We start from the raw sequence: 23,110 nt of genomic DNA, 5'->3' as shown, positions 1-23,110 counted from the left end.
TAGAGAACTAACCTAGGAAATTCTCATAAATTAGGTCAAAGAATTACATGTAAAATGATTTTTTGTTTATTATTGGTTTTAATTAAAATATATTTGACATATAACAGTGTGTAAATTTAAGATGTACAACATGTAAAATGATTTTTAATATGGAAAAAAGTGGAAACAACCACTGGAATGGTTAAATAAATAATGATGACTTTGTGGAATGGAAAATCTAAATAAATTAGTAGTGAAAAATAGAATATATAAACCACTTATATAGTATAATCTTAATGAGGAAATGCATGAAAATATTAACAGGCTGGGTGACATTATGTGTGATATTTTTGTTTTTATTCTTTATATTTCATAAACAACAATGACCTCTTTGCTAAAAAGTGCTTAACTCAAGCCAACAATCATTGTTGAGCTCTTCAAGGGGCAAAGCCCTGGTATTAGGCTCCGTGGAAGACACAAACAATACGAGGGGGACATGAAGTCATGGGGTTTGGGAACCAAAAAAGCCCACATGTGGCCCAGTAGCCAATGGGTAGTTGGGCCTTGGCTTCACAGTCTGCACGGGAATCGAAATTTCAGAATGTTCTACAACCAGAGACGGGAAGCCGTTGGTATCTGTCTTCCAGCAAACTCTTCTGGGAGCCAGTGTCCCTGGAGCTGACTAAGACTTCTTTGGAGATAAGGTCCACATCAGACAAACTAAGTTTGTATAATTGACAGATACTTCATGAATCACTTTTAATGACACAGAAAAACTTCCTCTGATCTCAAAGACCAGTCAAGTCCGGTTTTTCTCCTATGTCAGCCCTGGAGATATGAAACAGGATATGACACTATAACTTTTTTTTTTTTTTGGCCTATAAAGGCTTAATGTTGGGCAATATTGATATTAACGAGTATGGCATCTTAAGCAGAATGAATGTATACTAGTACAAAACAGTGTAGACAGTTAACACCTGTTGAATGAGGACTAAATGAATAGAAAACCAGACTGGAAATATTAGGAGTCTCGAGTTCAATCCTTAGTTACCACTAACTCTTTGTGACTTTGGGCAAGTCACTCATCTGAGCTTGTTTTCTCACTTACAACATAGAACTATCACAATACCTGTCCTGATAGTCTCATAGGTTTTCTATAAAGATAACATTAGAAGTGTTGGTGGGTGCAAAAGCACTATAGATAGGCCACAGGGCGACATAAAGATGGGCCTCTGCTTCTCCTCAACTACAAAACAGGGCTAGAACAGTGGCAGGAGGCTGGAGGCCCTTGTAGCTTCATGTTTTTATTCAGCTGTGGACCCTTCCGAGGAGTATGTTACATATGTGAAGATGTTCATTGCATTGCTGTTTTCAGATTTAAAACTGTTAACAAGCAAAAGTCCAGCAATGCCGAAAGTATAAATTATGGTGCACCTATCTGAAGAAATTTTATATAGCCAATGGAAGTATGACTATGAATTCAACCCAGAAATGTAGACCATTACTGAATAAAATATATATAATTATAACTTTGTAACTTTTATAAAACTACATAATTATATATAAGTATATAGTTGATTTCATCAATGGAAGGGAACACAAAGAATTTAAATAACTATACCAAGACGGTAACAGAAAGGTGGTTTAAAACTTATTTTAAAGATTCTCATAATATTTTTAAAAATAATATTTTTAAATATGCAAAAATCTTCTAATGATATCCTTTTTCTCACTATTATAGAGATTACTGACTGATTATTTAGCAATGACTAACGTTGGAAAGAGTGATGCCAACTAGTTGATAATTTCACATCTTACTTCTTAATGGAAAAGGAGGCCATCTCCATTTTTAATATCTCTCAGTAATAACAATACCTTACCTGTTATTCAAGGTACTTGATGTTATTGACATCGTAAACCACTTTTCCATGAAAAGAAAGCTACATAAGAAATAAGTTTAAATTAGCTTGAAATTGTTTTACTCATATTTACATGGTTTCATGTATGAAAGATAGAAAGAGAAGGATGCCGTAAAAAGAAATGAGGATTTAGATTTCATTTTCAAGGCCTCGTCTTCCTACCTGGTTCAACATTGCATCAGTAACATCTATGTTTGGTTTCTGTCCAAAGGGGACTGTCAAAGGGTACAGATTTGTCCAAAATCTACCCCACATATCACCTAGTTAAGAAAAGATTTTGTTAATACATGACATGGACAACAGAAGTATAGACTTGATATTTACATACTGCATGAGGTGAGATTGGGAAACAGGCTATATGGTATTCTAGATTTAATCAGGTTTCTGTGTTTCCTTTTCACTACCTCTTTTTCTCTTCTCTTATTTTAAATTTTCAACAGTCCCTTCTTTTTCTACGTCTTCTAAAAGGTTAAAACGGCAGAGGTTCTGTGGTTAGGCAAAACTTGTTAGAGAATCATCTCAGTTTCTCCTATTTAAAATTACAGTGGAAAGGCACAATTTATTAAATATATGGAACATCACAGCTACTATAGATTAGAAACATATTCATATAATCCACCATCCAAGGGACAAAATACTACAAATTAAACTATTAGTAATCCCTAATGTTGGATTCAAAAGAGATCATATAGGATCATTCAGGAATCTCTACTAACTAGTGACTAAGTTCCAGTTTTATTACTACACTATAGTAAAACACTTAACTGGGTGATTTTTCAAACATCTCAAATACATGTTAAATTGAATTTCAAAGCCAGAGACCCTGAAAAGATGGATCTAAAAAAGTCAATCTAATAGCAGGAACAGAATCCTGACACCAAAGGAGTGGGGCACTATAACTACATAAAGAATACGCCAATGAACTTATGTTTTAAGTTCTATGCTTAAATTTTAAAGAAAAATCTATCCACTATAGAAATATCTGATATGTGACATCAGGCTGAAACACAGCCCACATGTAAAAAACCAAAAGGGACCCAACCAACACTATGGCATGGCTTCCAAAACCCAAATGTGACCTTAACGTAAATAAATAGAATCATTTTTCTAGAACAAAGGAAGCCATGGTACCATTTTTACTCCATGTTGGTCAAATCTCATTTGTAATCACTGTTTAGTTCTGAGCATGATATTTGAAGAGGGACATCAACAAAGGATAGCTTGTCCGAAGGAGAACACTTAGAAAAGTGAGATTTTAAAGAATGGTTAAAAATCTGTACAGGACATTTAAGACGAGAAAACAGTGTATACATGATGATATCAATAATACTCACTAAAATGCATTGAGTACATATTCTTGTGCCAAGTACTATGGTATGTCTTCTACAATGGTTATTGACAAATACCTGGAAGGCCATCTTGTAGAAGAATGGACATACCCTGGGGTAACCTCATAGCATGGAATTAGGCATGATGAATGGAAGGCATTAGAGGGCTGTGGATTCAGTTCCACACAGGTAGAACTTTGTTATAGTTAGTAGCAATAGATTAGTCTACCTTGGAAGGAAGAAAGAGCCACATCACAGCAGACAAGTTTAAGCAGAAACTGAATTGCTAAAGAATGCCTAAAGAGGTCATAGAGAGTATTTATATATGTATTGCTTTAGAATAAAAAGTCTCCACAGGTCCTTTGTCCAAATTCTCTCCTTCTGGGAGAGAGGCTTGGCTGTGGAGAAGCATCGGCTACCAGCAACTTAGTTTGACTGTAACTGGAACGTTATGTATGTAGGATGTGACTTTTTCAAACATGTGTGTTTTGTTTGGCCTCAGCTTCTGTAGTGACGGGGAGGAAAGGGGAGGACAGCCATTCTCTGGATAGGAACTAGGAGGTTCAGTAAAGGACCCCAGGTTTTGCATGGTCTACAAAGTTTCCGTGGCAGGATCCAAAGTTCTTGGAAGACTGATTTCCCTCCTAAGTTAGGCATCTTCCTCCGTGATGAAGACATCATTCTTTACTCATATGATTCCAAACCAAGCACTTGTCAGCAAAAATAATTCGTACAGTTTAAAAGGAACTTATGAAGCTCTCACTCAGGCTATACCTTAATTCTAGAAAGACTCTCTCTCATGACTGACCACCCCCAGCCTACCAAGCTTCTTTCCTCTGACAATATGATACTAAAACCCTAAACTCCACCGCAAGAGCTTAGCCAACCAACTTGAACAGTAAGATTTCTTTCCCCCCATTTCCACTCTCATTTGAACTTGGAGTTCCTTCTCTAGTTATCTTAAATAACCCTTTTAGCCTTTGTATTGTGGCCCACAGAATAACAGTTTATGTATAAAATAAAGTAATGCAATAGACAACGATTTAAAATGGCTTTTCTATTGAAGACAGTGCTTTCAAAATATGATTTCTGTAATGTTACTAATTCCATTCACAGATTTTTTTTTTCAAAAGTTTTACGTTGGGCCTCACTCCAAAATACAGCTTTATTGGTGGAAATAACACAGAGCAAAGTACACAAAGAATTCCTGGAGTTTCTTACCAAGCAAATGGGCAGGGAGGCATCCAGTTGGACTGATATGGAAAGGGTAGGTATCCATCAACTTTGTCCTCACATAAGCATGAAGTTGTTCATATAATGGTTTAATCTGAAAAGCCCAGGAAGAAAGTTTAAAACTGAGAGAAGCCTGCTCCAATTTCCAATCCTCAACACTAAAAAGAGGAGTTTCTTTAGACAAGTAGAATTTCCCTAAGTTCTAATTTCTTCTCTCAAATGTTCTGGAGAGCTTGAAAGCATTCCTTCTTCCCCAGACACTGATGATTAGCTCCACTGCATAAAGCAATAGACACACCTAGAGGAACACATATCCCCAAATGAAAGCAGATGCAAAAAAAAAAAAAAAATCTTCATTTTTAAGATGCTACTTACTTCCTTTGCTTTTAAATTGAAGTATCATTTATAGACCATAAAATTCACCCATCTTTACGTGTATAGTTTCAGGAGTTTTAGTAAATGTACACTCTTGAGCAACCATCACCACCATCCAGTTTTAGAACATTTCCTCACCCCAAAAAGTTTCCTGGTGCCCATTTGCAGTCAATCCCACTCCCACCCCCAAACCCACGTAATCACTGAACTGATTTCTAGCTCTATAGTTTTGCCTATTCTGGACATTTCATATAAATAAAATCATACAACACGTGACGTTTTGTATCTGGCTTCTCTCACTTAGCATGTTTTTTAGGTTCATCCATGTTATTGCATGTGTTAGTAGTTCATTCCTTTTTATTACTGAGTAGCATTTCATTATATGAATACATCAGAGTTTGACTCATTTAATACGTCATGGATGAAATTCACCAGTTTGGGGACAACTGGGTTGTTTCCAATTTGGGGCTATAATGAATAATGCTTCTATGAACATTCAGGTATAAGTCTTTGTATTCATTTCTCTCATATAGAGAGTCTCTCATATAGAGTCCTCACCTAAGAGTGGAACACCTTAGCCATATGGTAAGTGTGTGTTTAACTTTTAAGAAACTGTCAAACTACTTGTCAAAGTGGCTGTACCATTTGACACTTCAGTCAGCAGTGTATGAGAGCTCCAGGATCTCCACATCCTCACTAACACTTGGTATTGTCAGTCTTTTCAAACCACAGCCATTCTGATGATATGTGGTTGTTTTAACCATGTTTTTAATTTGCATTTTCCTCATAATGCTTTACTCACTTATTTGCCATTTCTTTAATGATGGCCTTACTCAAATCGTTTACCCATTTCTTTGGCGGGAGTGTTATTTGTTCTACTTCCATTTTTAATAGCTCTGCCCAACAATGGCTATGACAGAGTAGCTTCCCCTAAGAAGTTTGAAGGCACAGGGGTAAGGCCGGGATAACGGGGTGAAAATGAGGGAGGAGGGAGACACTAAGAAGTGTCCATGGGATACTTCTACTCACTGGACTCTCCCTTCTCCACGAAGGCTTCCTTAGTCAAAGAGAAGAAAACAATAGTATTGATTGTCTGGAGGAAGAAAGCAAAGGCTCTGACTGCTAACAAAGGAAGACAGTGCTGGCTCCAGGTAGCCCGCCAACACCTTCCCTTCTTACAACCTAAAGACCGGTCCTTCCTATAATCTTTCCTTCTTATAATCCTGCTGTTGGTAGTTGCTGGTTAGTGGCTGAAAAGGCGAGGAAAGCACAGCATTTCTGAACATCTGTAGGAGCTGCCCTGTTATTCTTTAAAATCTTTTCAAGCTCTAATATTCCATAACTCTGAGGCCTGGGAACGGCTGCCCAGTTTGTTCAGAACAAGCCAGAATGCCTTTGGTCCCCGTCCCTTCTTCCCGTGCCCTGCCCTACATCTGTCATTGTGTACAGTTCCTTGGTTACCTCTGCAAAGATACGTTCCACATCTTTAATCAACTGGTCACGGCTGTACTCAAGGTCAGGTGACCCTTCTGTTTCATAATCTCTTCTCCAATAATCCCCATAGTCCTCATAATCTGTTTTTATAAAAGGGAAAGAGAAGACGATAAGGGAAAGAAAGAGATAAAGCACAGTATACATAGATAAGCTTTGCTGGGGAGTTTTTTAAAAAAATCCAGAGGTCTGTCACATTTTTATTGCCCTCATAAATATCAACTCAAAGGGATGTAAATGAATAATAACACTCGCTAATGTCTGTTAAGCACTTACTCTGGACCAGAAATTGAAATGCATTGTTTCATCTAATAAGTGCAAACACTCTCCAAGGTTGACATTATTCCAATCCCCACTGTGCAGATTAACGGTCTGCTCTTAGGTGGTTAAATCATTTGTCCACATCGTACAGCTGCTAAGACACACAGTTATACTCCTAGTCTCCTAACCTGGGTCTCTACTCTCTCCATAAGTCAGTTTGCATTTTCAGCTTTAAAACATGTAATGGGATCTGAGTTTTTTAAATTCTCATTTTGTCCAGGGCCTTCTATTTTCAAATCCAACCCAACTCAAGTTAGACATTGCCACCGGGAGCCTGTATTTTCTTTGCAAATCAAATGTATACACAGTACATCTGTGTGCGTTTCATGTAGTATCTCATCATCAGGAAACACGAGCTTGTGTTACGGTATTAGCTAATACAGTTTGCAAACGTATTTTAACAATTTCTATTTTTACATGCACAGTGGCAATGTAATGATGATCAGGAAAATGAGGACAGAAATAAATATTTGGACAGAAGGATATGATGATGAGCTACTGTCACCAGTTTGCCTATGGCTTGAGAATGTGAGTTCAAGTGGCGGGGAAAGACACGTAGAAACAACAGAGGAAAAAAAAATCTTCCTCACTCAACCCGAGGAGGTGTGAATCACCAAAGCCTAAAATTACTCATAATACCATGGCTTCAGCTCATTACTCAGGCAGGAGAATAAGTTAACAGATATGGAAATTCCTCCCCATGTTAAGATTGTTATGACCACGTGATTCGAGTTATGATTACAACTGATGAAAATAGTGGGTTTCCAGCGTAAATCCATCTGAGTTTTTTTCTTTCTGTGGCACCACCCTGAGGTAAACACACAAGTGACCTTTGAGAATGAACTGTAGCTAGATGGGAATTTAGGTGAGAGATGATGTCTCTCTCTCTCATCCTTTCTGAAAAACAGAATCCCTACTCAATCCCCAGATGACCTCAGGAACCCTTGGGGACTTCCCAGAAAACTGATTTGTTTGAGGCCCTGTAGCTGAGTCTCACTCCGGAGCTCTTTAAACCGTAGAATGTTGATTCATCTTTCCTTATTCCCTAGTGGTTTCTTCTTTGAGACAGGTGACGTGAATTGTTCAGCAGATGATCATTAACTTAGGGATACCCATTACATCAAAGGGCAGCCTTGGTAATTCATGAGCAATAGTGCCACGGCCCCAAACAGAGCTTCAGGACCTCCACAGACCAGCAAACTTACGGTATCCTCTTGCCATCTCATTTTTCAGGACCACATACTCTTCGTATAATGGCCTCAGCTGCTTGCCGACCTCAGCCCTCCAGCCTTCCCAAGCCCAGAGTCTTTCATTGTAATCTTTGCTCGTTTCCATTATGTTGTCCAAACCTGTTATTGCAAAGCAATCAAGGGGAAATAAACATGCATTTGTAAAACTTGTATTTGTAAACAATTACACGAATTAAGAGTAAGGCTGGAAGACATCAAGGTCATAAAGTTATGAAATGAAATCTCATGAGTCATTAATGTCCTCATCCCCATTATAGTTCCAAAATATTTTTTCAGATAAAATGCACCACTGACATCATTTAATTAACTACTAACTTAATTAAATTATGTGCATGTCACAGACTTTAAAATGAAGTTTTGTTAAAAGTTAAAAGTTCGGGCCGGCCCGGTGGCTCAGTCGGTTGGAGCTCCATGCTCCTAACTCCGAAGGCTGCCGGTTCGATTCCCACATGGGCCAGTGGGCTCTCAACCACAAGGTTGCCGGTTCAATTCCTCGAGTCCCACAAGGGATGGTGGGCTCCGCCCCCTGCAACTAAGATTGAACACGGCACCTTGAGCTGAGCTGCCTCCCAGATGGCTCAGTTGGTTGGAGCACGGGGTCTCAACCACAAGGTTGCCAGTTCAATTCCTCGACTCCCTCAAGGGATGGTGGGCTCCACCCCCTGCAACTAAGATTGAACAAGGCACCTTGAGCTGAGCTGCCACTGAGCTCCCGGATGGCTCAGTTGGTTGGAGTGCGTCCTCTCAACCACAAGGTTGCCGGTTCAACGCCCGCAAGGGATGGTGGGCTGCGCCCCCTGCAACTAGAAAACAGCAACTGGACCTGAAGCTGAGCTGCACCCGACACAACTAAGACTGAAAGGACAACTTGAAGTTGAATGGCACCCTCCACAACTAAGATTGAAAGGACAACAACTTGACTTGGAAAAACAGGCCTGGAAGTACACACTGTCCCCCAATAAAGTCCTGTTCCCCTTCCCCAATAAAATCTTTAAAAAAAAAAAAGTTCAAAGTTCATCTATGTGCTGAAACACACATATTTGGAATCTTATCATCTTTGGATTATCCCTCTGAAAGGCACGATGTCATCATCTAACGTTAATCTCATTTTTAAAACTTGGAATAAAAAAGTAAATTTCATTATCACTGCTCAAAATTAATAGCCTACCTGGTTCAAGTAATAAGCACTCCTGTGGATTATTTGGCTTGCAAACTTTTCCAGTACTGTAGATGGTGCTCATTGCATTTAGAATTGAGTTCAACTGCAAATTAAAGATAATAAACGATGTTAAAAATGGAAAATATGCTAAAGAGAATGCTAATGGAAAGATGTCCTTTTGGCCACGTGATTTTTTTTTTAACGCCTCAAAACACAGCAGTTCACGTCTTCTTTGCTAAGTATCTTCCTTTATGTAGGGCAGGAATAATTCAGTTAAATATCCCCACTATCAACTAGCACTGAGTCTTATAAACATGTAATATATGTGGCGTGACTGAAACAAACAGCTGTACCAAAATCCCCAAAATGTTTCTCAGCTATGCATGCACAGAGAAGTGCATTTGTTGTTTCACTCAGCGTTCATTGAGTGCACATTTATTGACCATCTACTATGTCCTACACTCTGACAATTCTTATGTGAACAAGTCACTGGTCCACAAGGACCCCACAGTCATGGGACAGTGAGGCAGCCATGACATCAATAATTACGTAACAGAGTGATAAGTGCTAGAACTGTCACCAAAAAGTAATGTGGCAGTATGGGGAGGAGTGGATAAATTAATTACCTGGAGATTCAGGAATGGCTTCAAAGAGGAGGGGACATTATAGCTGTGTCTTGGAAGAGAAGTAGAAATTGGTCAAGTAGAGAACAGAGATAAAGGGAAGAGTCTAAAAGGTGGAAGGAGGTTGGGAAAGACACGGCATTTTCAGGGAGTGATGACACTGAAGGAAACTACAGTAGTAGTGTGGGTTGAGGGAAGTGGAGGACGTGAGAATGGAGAGGAAAGCAGGGGCCAGATCATGAGGGACCTTCTATGCCATGCCGAAAAGTTTAAACTTTACCCTGTAGGTAAAGGAGAGTAAAGGCAGTAGAATAAAGCAGTGCTACTCAAAGTATGGTCCACAGATCAGCGCAAGTCAGCACGTGGCTTGCTCCCATTCTGCGATAAGTACAGGAACTAAGGGGGTAAATGTTTATAAACTTTTAAAATCATTTGCTATTTCTATGACATCTAGGCATGCCATCAGTGAACTTAACTGGTCTGTCATGGATTGGTAATAAAGGAAGAGAGAGAGAAACAGAGGGAGGGTGGGAAGGCTGGTTGTCTCCTGCAGATGATTTAAGAAGCACTGAATAAAAGACCCTGTTTTCCCTTCTCCTATTTCCTTCTTCCATTATTCTTTCACTCTGCTATAAGAGTCATTATCCTAAACTATGATATAGATCCCATTCTTAAATCTTCAAGAAGATCCCATAGTCCAAAGGAATCAACCCAAATTCCTTACCACAGCATAAAAGCCCTCGTGGTCTCTTTCTGTACCTGCTTTTTCAATCTCCTCCTTCTTCCTCCATTGAATTCATGCATCCCTGGGTTTCCCTTCCTCGCAAGCACTTCAAGCTCTCATATGCATTTCAGTGGTTTTCAGTTCTGGCTGCACACTAGTATTACCTGGAATCTTTTTAAAAAAATAATTTCCAGGTTCCACCGAGGCTAGATCAGCCCTCTAGACTCTAAAAGACCAATGGGCAAGGTTTCACACGGTGTCTTCATGGAAAAGATTAGGAAGCATGGAATGGATAAGATAAAGTGGATTAATAACTAGTTGGATAATTAGATCCAAAGAATGCAGAATAATAAATATCTACTTGTAGGAAGATATGTGCCATATGGTTTCATCTTTGTTCTTATCATGCATTTTTTCTTTTTACAGATGCAGATTAGAACACAGAGTTCCAGAGGACAAGCAACTAAGAAAGAAGACTTTGATGTTAAAGAGCCAAATATTTTAGATAAAAAATATTTCAATAGGTTAGATCAAGGGTCTGTAAACTATGATCTGCAGACCAAATCCTGTCTGCAGCCTGTTTTTGTAAAGTTTTATTGGAACACAGCCACGCCCATTTGTTTATGTGTTAGCTGTGGCTGATTTCCCACTGCAACAGCAGAGTTGGCTCATTGTGACAGACAATACAGCCCACAAAACCTAAAATATTCACTTTCTTTCCCTTTACAGAAAACAGTTTGTTGGCTCCTAGGCTAGAGAGATGGGATGAGAGCTGTTATTTTAACAGGAATGAATATAGGCTTTCTTGAATTTGGACAAACTAGCTACCTAAGAATACACTTTTAAAAAGTATCACTTGAGAGAAACATTGGGGGAAGAGATTTGGACACTTCATTAACAGGGGTTGATATGAGCCAACCATGGCATTTGTCAAAAATCAAAACAAAACAAAACAAAACCTAACATAGTGTGAGACTGGCTTAGTAATGGAGAACCCAGGGTGCAAAACGTCACATTCCCGCTCACCTCCGTGCAGACCAGAACCAATTCAGAGTGCTGTGTTCGGTTCCAGGATATGGACAGAATGAAGACAGTACCAAAGACCGGTTAGGGGACTCAAAACCATGGCATAGGGGGAAATTGACAGAGTGAAGAATGTTCAGCCTGGAGAGGAAAAGACTCAACTTGTTAAAAAATTAGCTGCCTTCATTTATTTGAAGACTATTATAGGGAAGGGCAATCTGGCTTTAGAAGGCAGAACACAGTGGAGGTAAAGCACTTACCACTCAAAGGAGCGAGTGTCTTTCCATCAATTAGAGGGACCCATATTTGGAACTGATGTCTTGAAAGAGGTGACTCACCCGTGCCTAAAGCAGTGTGATCTGAGGTTGTTAGCCCCTTGTTAAAGAGGTTTCAGAGGAAAGTCAAGAATGAAGGTGGGTGGATTAGACTACAGTAGGAGGCTTCTCAAGCTTGGCACTACAGACATTTTGGACCAGATCATTCTTTGTTGTTGGGGGCTGTCCCGTGCATTGTAGAATGTTTAGCAGCATCCTTACCCACTAGATGCCAATACCAGCACCCCTCTCAAGTTGTGACCACCAAAAATGTTTCCAGACATGGTCAAATGTCCCTGGGAGGCAAAATCCCCCCCAGTGGAGAGCTATGGACATAGAATAAGTGTATTCTTCAGGCTGCCTGGATCTCAGGAAGGTGGCCTCTTTTTAGGGTGTCCATACACACTACCAGGCCCAGATAACCCCAGTTTAACTCTGTCTCCTCACATAATTATTACCAGTGTCTTCTTTCACTCTCAAAGGGATTTTAGTTTGGATGATAAATTATGTGGTCACCCTATCTAGGCACAGAGCGCCTTTTTTAATGTCAGCATTATACTCTGCATATAAAGGAAGCAGCCATGGGTGACATTAATGTTTAATGTTCCCCCAATATTCCAACTCTTGGGATCAGTGCTAGAATGTTCACATACTCGTTTGCTCTTGTCTTCTGAGAGCACTGGTGACCCACTCTGCTGAAGGATCTGCAACTGGAGCTTGACTGTGTCATTATGAATTTCTTCTAGTGAAAAATTTTTGGCAAGCTTGGATTGTTTTTTATAAAAGTCAGACCATTTGGCCCCAGCCTCATCCTGAAATGACAAAAAAATAAATAAAATTGAAGTCAGAACGACACTGCTTGAACAGATAGAACAGAAGATATGATCCAAAGAACATCTGGTGGAACATCTAGTATTTCCTGAGTGGTTTAGTTCTCTACTTTGCTGAAGGTCAAGGCTGAGGTTAAGAGTGACCAGGCCACTCTTGGTCACTCTCTCTTTCTGGCCCAGTGCCTAGTTTTCCCAAGGGCCCTGTTCCCAGAACTGGAAGTGAATTCTCACAGATGATTCACATTGTGGGGCCCTGGAATTTACGGCCTCAGCACTGTGACATGAGTGCATCGATCAGGATTCGAGGATGAGTGCTCTAAAGGGAGAGCCTAGTAGAGCTCAGAGTGGACTTGTGGGAATACAACCCCTCATGACTACGAGAACCTTGAGAAATGAGCACCAGTTTGCAATAAGCTCCATGGCTCCATGACTTACCAGAGATTCCGATCTTAAATTATGTTCCCCAAAGAAGGTTGCCTAGAATATGGCCATTTGGCAGCCATGATGATTTTTCACCATCAAAAGAAACCAACAAGCAGATCAGACGGCAAGACTCACGTGACGCCCTCACCTTGAGCATCAGTAGGCAGGTAGACTCCCCCAACTTCTCCAGCATAGTCTTCTGTCAATGCACAAACTCATTGCCATTTATCAGAGACTAAAGTGAGCAACTACTTGGTACACTGTCCTTCTCTAGACCATATGAAAGAAGTAGCATATGAGGCAAGTCAGAGATCCATTCCTGGAGTCAGATAACTCTGACTAGCTGTGCGACCTTGGGCTAATAACTTCACCTCTCTGAGCTGCAGTTACCCTATCTATAAAATGAAAGTAATGAGAGGACTTACCTCAAAGGGTTGTTGTAAGGATGAGAAGAGTTGACAAATAAGAAAATGCTTATTCAAGTGACTGATACATTCTATGTGTTCAAAAAAGTTAGCTACTTTATTATTTTGAGAGAAAAGGCCCTTGTCCTTAAGTTGCTTACTGTTTTTATCAGATGGATAAGATATGCATCGTGAATAACAGCATATAATAATGTATAAACTATGAGTGAGCCAAGCAGTTTCTATTATAGGAAAAGAGAGACTCAGGTAGGCAACTCAATTTGGCCAAGCCTTCATGGAGAAGGAGGGACTTAAGACAGACCTTAAAGTAGGTCGGAGCTGGACGTGTGTAGAGCACTTTGCAAAGTAATTTACCTCATTTGATCTTCCTAACAACCCCATGAGATAGACAAGCATTGTATCTCCATTTTTCATATGTGCATTAAGGGACTGACAGAAATAAACAGAGGATCAGGCAATCAAGTGCTAGACAGAATCTAAGATGGCACCCACAATCCCTGCTTCCTAGTGGTACACATTTGTGTGCTCTCCCCTTGAGGGTGAGTAAGACCTATGATTCACTTCTAACCGGTAGAATACACCAAAGGTGACAGGAGACTGTCTCCCTTGCTGACTTTGATGCAGCAAGATACCATGTTCTGACCTACCCTGTGGAAAGAGCCACATGGCAAGGAATTGAGGACAGCCTCTGGCTGGCATCCTGCAAGAAACTAAGGACCTCAGTCCAGTGGCACACAAGGATCTGAATGCTACCACTAACTACATTAGCTTGGAAGTGGATTCACCCCTTGTCAAGCCTCAGCTGAGACCACAGCTCTAGCCAGGACCTTGATTGCAACCTACGAGATCCTGAAGTAGAGAAACCAGCTAAGCTTTTCCTGGACTCCTGACCCACAGAAGTTGTGAGTTAGTAAATGTGTGTTTCTTTAAGCTGCTGCTAAGCTTACGGCAATTTTTTACACAATAGATAACTAGTACAGATTCCAGGCATGACTGCACTTTCCAGGCCAAGGAATTTTACTTTCATCCTATGAATACTAGAGAGTCACTTAGGGGGTCCCAAGCAGGCATGTGACATGATGGAAGTGGTGCATGGAAGTGACAACGATGGATCAGACAAGAGATGATTAGAATAGTGGCAATGGAAATGAAAATGATTTATCTCTTTATTGAGCTCACACAACCCCTCAGGAACTGCTTCTCAATTAATCTTCATAAACAATATTGTGAGGTAGTTGTGATTCTCTCTGCTTCACCAACGAGGGAAATAAGGCACAGAGTGGGTAAGTAACTTTCTCTAGGTCACACAGCTAGTAATTGGAAGAGCCAGGGTGCCAACTCAGATGTACTTACCTCCCAAGCTAATGCTCTTTAACCATTGACTACAGATTATATTTGACACATTCTAGTCTTCTGTCTAACATGCATGAGTGGGAACAAGTGAGCTATAAAAAGAAGCTCTTCACAGCTTCTGACACCTCACCAAGAAATATTTATGAAGTGTTCTTGGAGACCTCCAGGGCTCCGAGGGCATTCTGCAACACCCACTTCAGCTACACAGAAGGTTGTTTGAGGCAGCTGTAATAGTTACTGCCAAATACTGGAACAATGAACCAGGATGCCTCTGTCACAATGAGATCGTTTTGCTCTCTTCCAGGAATAAAACTCTCTTCCGTGGACCTCCTATATCGCTAAAGAGCTTCTGACTTTGCAAAAAAACCAAAATCTTTTTGATTTACAAAGGACCCTATTTCGAAAGTCAAGCCAACAATAAACTTACAAAGAAGGGGCAATGCAAAAAAAAAAAAAGTAATATCATTTAACTGAGAAGATAATTACAATTTAATTGTGAATATTCCATCTCAAACATGAGAGCTGTATTTGCTATAAAGTAAGGGGGCAATTTATTATATAGCACATGACAAGTGTTTGGTAATTAATTTTCACTGAATTTCTTAACTATTTGGAAACCTGTTTTGAACCAAGTTTTTCTCCTTGTCTGTAGCAGACAGACCTCTCGCAAGTAGGGAGCTCTGGGGATTCTACATTGATCAAGTTTTGATGCCTTCTATTATTTGAAGGTATAGTCTCACAACTTGATCTAAAAATCGCCATGCTAGGTCAGATCCATAGGCTGACAAGCCCAATATTCTGACTCTGAAATATGGCCCAACTTTCCCTTACTGTATTAGTTATCTATTGCTGCACTAATACTACGTAATAAACAACCAAACACCTCAGTGGCATGTGTTTATTGTTTACGTGCCTAAACTCACTGGAGGTTGCCAGGCAGCTCTGCTGAGCTTCACAAGACTGGCTTACAACTTGGGGTGGTTGGCTTCTGCTGGGACCACTACTCCATGTGTCTCTCATTCCTTAGCTGGCTACCCAGGCATGTTCTCATGGCAAAGGCAATGGTACCAAAGACAGGCCCCATTGTTCAAGTGCATTCCAAGCCTCTGCTTCTGTCACTTCTGCTAACATCCCACTGGTTAAAAGTAAGTTACACGGGCGGCCGGTTGGCTCAGTGGTTAGAGCGCAGTGCTCATAACACCAAGGTCACTGGTTCGAGTCCCACATGGGCCAGTGAGCTGCGCCCTCCACAACTAGATTGAAAACAACGACTTGACATGGAGCTGATGAGTCCTGGAAAAACACACTGTTTCCCAATATTCCCCAATAAAAATTTAAAAAAAAAAAGTCACATGATGAAGGACCCAGTCACATCCCCTCCAGTGGGATGACACTGCAAAGTGACCCAGGCTTGGGTATTGATATAGGGGGAAGGGTACAGAACTGGGTCCATTAGTGCACTTGGCCATTCTTCCTCTCCCACAGTGGATCTATGGCTCTTACATTTGTTTAATGTCTCACTTTTTAAAAGAATGGCCTGGTTTTTCTATTACTCAGCAATAAAAAAAAAAGAATGAAATCTTGCCATTTATAACAATATGGATGGACCTAGAGGATATGATGCTAAGTAAACTCAGTCAGACAGAGAAAGACAAATACTACATGATTTTCCTTACACGTGGAATCTAAACAAAACAAGACAAATGAAAAAATACAACAGAAACAGACCCATAGATACAGAGAACAAGCTGATGGTTGCCAAAGGAGAGAGAGGTGGGGGAAAAATGGGGGGAAAATGGCCTAGTTTTACAAGTCTTACCAGTTTTACCACCTGTAATGTAAATAGCACCTCTTTCTATTTATTGTAAATTCATCTCTTTTGATCTTTCAAAGGCACCACCTTTGTAGTATGAAGAGATTTGGCCATTACAGTTGTGAATGTGCTATCCTTTCTTGTTCCATCTCAGGCTAATTTTTTTTTCTTTTTGAGTCAGGCTTTGTACAACGAATTCTACTTTCGCTCCTAACTCTCTCTGATCCCCTTCAGTCATCCAGTTGCTCTCTTTTGGGAAACATCCTCCATTTCTAAAAGTCTTTCTTTAAGCATGGCCACCAGCAGCCTACCGTATCTTAGCGTCCTGCTCATCTTGGTAGCTCACAGCACCTGCCACAGCGCCTGTTTCATTAGGGGATATCAGTACATTGATAAGAGGATAGAAGGAAGGGCCATTTCCCTCCCTACCCATTGCCCCCTCTCCAGGTAAGCCCACACAGGTGCACCTAAGTTCATTAACGCACCCTTCACCACTGCTTGCGGAAGGAGCTCCGGGCTCCTTGCTCGCTTCTTGCATTCAAATATTTTCACTTTCCTTTAAAAGGCCCCAGCTTTCTGCAGTTTGGCCACTTTCATTTATGCCCTTTCATTTCTGGCCTTTGTTCTAACCAACCAGTGTAATTCAAAAGTGATAGCACTTCATGCTCCAGAGATGATTTCAGTAAACATCACTACATCTCTTTCTCTCACAGGCTTTCTCAGCATCTGGGCACTCAACAGAACTGTTATAAGTCTCTTCAGCGATTCTAACTCCCTCTTCCACTAATAACAGCGATATCTTACTGTTCTCCCACTCTCACAAGCATCAAGCCTGATTCTGGGGTATTAATTCAGTCGTCACAGCAACCCTATGAGGCAGACGTGAACGCTGTTAGTTTTCACAGGCCAAAAAGCTAAGATCCAGAGAGGTTAATTAACTAGCTCAAGTTCACCCAGCTAGAAAGTGGTGGAGCCAGGATTTGGACTTCGGCAAGCTGGGTCCAGAGCTCTCAGGCGCGATGCTGGTATCCCTTCACACCCCATATGGGACCATTCAGCTGAGCATGAAAACAAATACACAATACACTACAGGCACATCCAACCGAGTCCAAATAACAAGTGAGAAAAATGCAACAATGAAGAGATGAAAAGAGGTAAGACCAAAATATGAGACAGGAAAAAAATGATTTATGACAACATTGGGCTGTCAAAATCTCCTGGATTTCTTTGAGCTTTAGAAAAATAGAAAACAAAAAAAAAATCTCTCAGGGGATTTCACATGAGACAGTAGGTCCAGATTTGATCTGCCAGCGGATGTCAGTCATTTAATTTAAATATGCAAGCTACTAATCATTGAAAAGATAAGCTTCTGAGCTACATTTTTGAAGGAATGTATTGCTCTATGAGTGCCACAAAAATCTTTTCTTAAATAATGTTGCTCAATTTCCAGCACCAAATGTGTAAGGATACTGCTTTGGGATCTGTGAGAGAAGAAACCCTAAACCCTTGCACTCGTCAAACAAAGCATCTTGCTTTCCCAGAGCGTTCTGAGATTTCTCAGAAGTGCTTTAATTATGGTTTTTTCTTGGAGGGCTCTGAATGGATTCTGTGACCTTTGGAAGTCCCTCAGAGCTCTGTGACAGTGAAGGAAGAAATTCCCAAGTCTAGCCTCACCCGACCAATGGTTAGATAATTACTAGATAGCCCTTTCACTAAGCCTCCAGTTGCATTTTTCAGTTAATATATTATTTTAGAGATAGCTATTCCTGGTTGGCATTGTGGGCTTGGGGAAATTATTAATTCAATCACTTACAGCATTTCCATGAAATGCTTCGAAACCCCAACTATGATGAGAATTATTGTGGCAACTTTATGTAGCATGTTCACTGGTTTCCAAGAATCTGGACTGAGACCAGTGAGTTACTTTGTAACAATTTTCCAAATGAACCCCAAGGTCAATTCAGCTTAGTCATCTGGGACTCCAGAATCAGAAATACTGAGGCAAATATCCAACCTCCCAGCTCAGAGCATATCTTTGATTTCCCTTTTCAGGTGTATGGGCAGCAATCTAACCTTTAAGAAGCAACAAGTACCCCTATGTAGCCATGAACACTCACCATCTTTTGGACATTCTCATCGCTAATATTGGTGTTATATTCCCAAGAAGCAAGTGAACTTTGATGAGACAGGTTTTCGGCTTCAGAGTTAAAGTCGTCCAAAAATTTCTTGGCCAGGTCCTCAGTGGTGGATTGAGCAGCGGTTACAGCAACAAGGCTGAGAAGGAGCCAGGAAGAGCCTGACATCTTTCCCTGAGCGCCAAAACCCCATTCACTGAACAACTTTCCCTAGAGTAAAACCTCCTCATGAGATTTTCTCTCTCATCAGCCTTTGAACTTGGGTTGGGCACTGAGCAGGGAAGACAGAAAAAAAAAAAAGAAGAAGAAACAGTAAACAATCTGCTGAACCAATATAAAGTTCATCCTGGAAAGGACAGATATGTAAGCATATTTTAGAATGATTTTTAAAGTAAATCAAATAAACAAATGTTATTCATTAATCCCAGAGAATCATAGTTCTCCTAGTTTTTATGGCCAAATCAAAACTTGTACATTTGGTTAATAAGTTCCTAAAAAGCTGTTAAAGATACACTGAAGGTGTTATAATTTTACAGTGACCAAAGAAGCCTAGAATTAGCCATCATGGGAGTAATTTTGGTACTCGTATGCTTTTCGGACAATTCCATTAACAGTTATCTCTCTTTTTATTTTAAGTTCATATTTACAGAAACTCTCTACTTGGGTAACATTTTCCCTTCCTAAATAAATGACTTTTCCCTTGTCTTTATGGAATTCATTTTTTTCTGATAAATTTTAATTTTCATGATCAGTTTTAAAAATAATAAGACTACTCTCCCCTCCACAAGTTAACTCTCCAGATCTGGCTTGGAAAACTTTGAAAAGATTCATTTTCTGTTTCTTAGCTGACCATGTTAAACGCTGGTTCTTTGGCTGACTCTGTTGTGTGCCTCCTTCCCTTTCACTTACCTGTTCAAAACCCAGTCAAGGTCACAAGGAAATAAAAATGCCTCTGCATGGTATGAAATTCAAGGAGTGTCCATGTCAAGTTCTGGTCATCCTTAGCCATGAGACCATGGCTATCTAGCGTTCAAAGAGACTTCGGTGGTTATCCTGCTGAATCTCAGGAGCTGGATCAGTATCCTTATTCCCAGTGGTGTAGGTATGGGTGTCACAGATGAAAGACAGAGAGGAGCCACTTTAAATGGCAAGGCTCATCGGCCTGGTTGACTGTGATTACGAAACCCTCATACAGGGAAAACATTTCTTCACCCAGAAAAACAAGTCTTCCAAGTCCAGGTGAAATGGCAGTCACCAACTTTTAAAAAAAGTTTCCACTACTTCTCCTTATTCCAAAGTTGTACATATTCTCGTAGCATGGGAAAAAATAATTATAAGCAACTGCTCAAAGTGCTTTCCAATATAATATGGTAAATAGTTTTTACCACCAATACGCAGATTATGAAACCAAGGCTCAAATAATTTAAATAAATTGCCAAACTTCAATCACCTGGTAGGAAGTGGTAGAGCCTGGACATGATTTCATGCAGCCTGATTCTAGAGTACAGGCCTTTAAATTATAGTCAGTAGTCTAAGAGCAATCATGGAGACATAGACCAAGAGCGGCAGAGGGTCAGTGCCTGCAGGGACAATGATAGATTTGGTTCCACCACATCAAAAAGAGGTGGATTCTTACTGACCTTGATGTGACTTGAAGCACACAATCCTTCTAAGAGATAAAGTAATTGACAAATTTAAGTAATTATGATAACGAATGTTAAAAGAAAGTGAGATTGGTGGTGGGGGGGGAACCAGTAAGTTTCAGTAAGGCTACTCTCACATTCAAAGAAGCTGAGATCTACTCAGTTCTCACAGGCATTAGGAGAAAAACCAGTCAAGGGAAGGGAGAACAGTGTGTGAGGCTCTGAACAAAGAGCTGGACTATTACTTTAATAAAGGCTAAAACAAAACTCTACTGAGGTCACTTCCTGAATGAAGCTCTTGGTTTTAGAAAAAAAATGGGAGTAGTCCAACTTCAAGTCACTGAGGCAGAAAATAAGATTAACATGATCAAATTGAAATGGAGAAAGCAGGATATAAAATCTAAAAGCTAAAAATAGATGGACACGGAGCCTAAGATAACAGTGAGGCAGGAAAATTCTGGCAGGCAAGAAATTTTGAGAAGCAAGGGAAATGGGAGAACTGTCCACAATAATTCTGTAGGAAAACCAGCTCAATGATGGCCAACTGCAAGCAGTGACTATATTGGTGGAATTTTTATCCACTCCCCACTGAGAAGATGCCACTGTTCTGATAGCTACCCAGAAGTATTCTCTCCGAGCCCATTCTGAGAACTGAAAGAATCCACTAAAGACCCAGGGGATGGGACCCATATAAACAACTGGCCTAATGGAACAGATTGTCTTTGAGAAGGAATGGAGCCAGAAAACATTAGGAGACTGGAGATGCAGGAAACCTGTTCTACTTTTCAGAAGGACTGGAGGGTGAATTTCATAAGGGGTAGGGGGAAGAGTTCATGATCTTGACACCTCACAAAACTATAAAATATAATTTGTAGAATGTGGTTTGCTCCTGGGTGGGGAAAAAATATATATATATATATGTATGTGTGTATATATATATATATATGTGTATATATAATACATATATATGTGTGTATATATATACACATATATGTGTGTATATATATACACACATATATATGTATGTGTGTGTATATATATACATATATATATACATATATATATATATATTCACTAGGAAGAAGTCAGATGTTGTCTGCCTCATTTCCTTTCTGATAAAAGAACAGTAAACAAAGACACAGTGTATCTTCTATTTCAATAAGGGATTTAACAAAATGTAAAGCTCTCTGATTAGATATATCTAAATGTCCCAGAGACAATCACAAACTATAGGATTAACCGGTCCTCTGATCAACAACAGTTCATGTCCAAAACAACAAGAATCTTGGTTCAACAATTATTTATTGTCTACCTAATACATGCCAGGCACTATTCCAGATGTTGGGTATACACTCACAAGACAGGAAAACTTCCTGTAGATATCATGTTATATGAGGTGGGGTAGACGGAAGAAACACATAGCTGATAAATGCTATGACTGCAATAAGCAGGAAAGGAGGATGGTGAATGATGGCATGGGGTAAGAGTATGGCATTTGAGAAAAGACCTGAAGGAAGAGTGAAAGCTATGTGGAGAGCTGGGGGAAGACTGTTGTGGGCAGAGGGAACAGCAGGTGTGAAGAGTGTAGGCAGGTCTCAAGAACAATCAGAGGCCTCTGTGGCAGGAGCCCGGCCATTGCACGGGGGGGGGGGGGGGGGGGGTGAATAGCAGGAGGTGAAGATAAAGAGAAGCTGAGGGCCACACCAGGAGGGCCTTACAGACAATTGTAGGACTTTGGCTTTTACTCTGAGTAATGTGGGAAGCCATTGGAGGCCTTCGAGCAGAGAAGTGACCTGGCAAAAGTTTTAACTGGCTCACTCTCACTGCCGATTAGCAAGCAGACACTGAGGGCTAAGGATAGATGAAGGGGGTCCAGCCAGGGAGCTGCTACAGTAGCCCAGTCAAGCGGGCTGAATAAGAGCTTAATATGAGCTGTAACTCCAACGTGGCTGCCCAACAAAGCCCATCTTAGACTTTCTTAGATTTTGCTAATAGACTATTAGATACAAAATAATTGACAGCATCACACTCATTTCTGAGGACCACACTTTTAGAAAGACACATGAGAGTATCCAGAGGAAAAGAAATAAGAGAGTACTAAATGGGTTTAAAATAATGTCATTTGCAGCACAGTTCAGACAGGGAAGAGAAGACTGAGGGCAGACAGCCCTCCTCCATCATGGGACCGCCATTTATTAGGTTGATGCAAAATTGCAGTTTAACAGATTAAATATAATTGTGAAAACCGCAATTACTTTTGCACCAACCTAATAGAAGATGACTTCGGAAGTAAAACATTTACTCTGCTACTCATTGGTTCTGTGACTTTAGGCAGGTGATATTCCCCCTGCACTTCATTTCCGTCTTTCAAAACTGATGACAATAGTATACCTAACTCATATGGACGCTGTAAGTATCACATGAATTAATACATGAGAACACAGAGAAGTATGCTGGGAACCTAGGAATAAAAGCCACCCAAAATGAGACAAATGAGATTATTACCCAAAATGTAATAATTAGGGAACTTTGAGAAGTGACGGAAATGAGGGAATTGTCCATAGAAGTTCTGTAGGAAACTGTTGTATTCCAAGAAAAGCAGGGTCACATAGGCAAAACTAAAATGTACTGCTTAGATTATAGCAGTTTTGCATTTTTAAACCATTTAAGGAAGAATATTTTCTAAAATATATCCCATCCTAATCAGGATGTTGCCTGAACTTGTCTTTTTTTTTTTTTAAACGATGAC

At 40.1% G+C, this 23,110-nt stretch overlaps 1 protein-coding gene across 1 annotated transcript in view; it reads right to left on the bottom strand.

Moving 5' to 3' along the window:
* ACE2 (angiotensin converting enzyme 2) overlaps nt 1–19,734 on the bottom strand; it is a 39,130-nt gene extending 19,396 nt beyond the window's left edge. Inside the window, exons 1-8 of the mRNA XM_033107295.1 lie at nt 19,628–19,734; nt 18,701–18,989; nt 12,393–12,551; nt 9,065–9,158; nt 7,852–7,995; nt 6,296–6,408; nt 4,448–4,553; nt 2,061–2,158 (exon numbers count right to left, since the gene is read on the bottom strand). Of these exons, the coding sequence (XP_032963186.1) occupies nt 2,061–2,158; nt 4,448–4,553; nt 6,296–6,408; nt 7,852–7,995; nt 9,065–9,158; nt 12,393–12,551; nt 18,701–18,886 (900 nt within the window). The 5' untranslated portion in view covers nt 18,887–18,989; nt 19,628–19,734. The remainder of the gene's footprint in view (nt 1–2,060; nt 2,159–4,447; nt 4,554–6,295; nt 6,409–7,851; nt 7,996–9,064; nt 9,159–12,392; nt 12,552–18,700; nt 18,990–19,627) is intronic.
* Nucleotides 19,735–23,110: the final 3,376 nt, after the last annotated feature.

The sequence above is a fragment of the Rhinolophus ferrumequinum genome, chromosome X (genome assembly GCF_004115265.2).
Source record: "Rhinolophus ferrumequinum isolate MPI-CBG mRhiFer1 chromosome X, mRhiFer1_v1.p, whole genome shotgun sequence".
Classification (NCBI taxonomy): domain Eukaryota; kingdom Metazoa; phylum Chordata; class Mammalia; order Chiroptera; family Rhinolophidae; genus Rhinolophus; species Rhinolophus ferrumequinum.
This window is presented reverse-complemented; position numbering and strand designations above follow the sequence as displayed.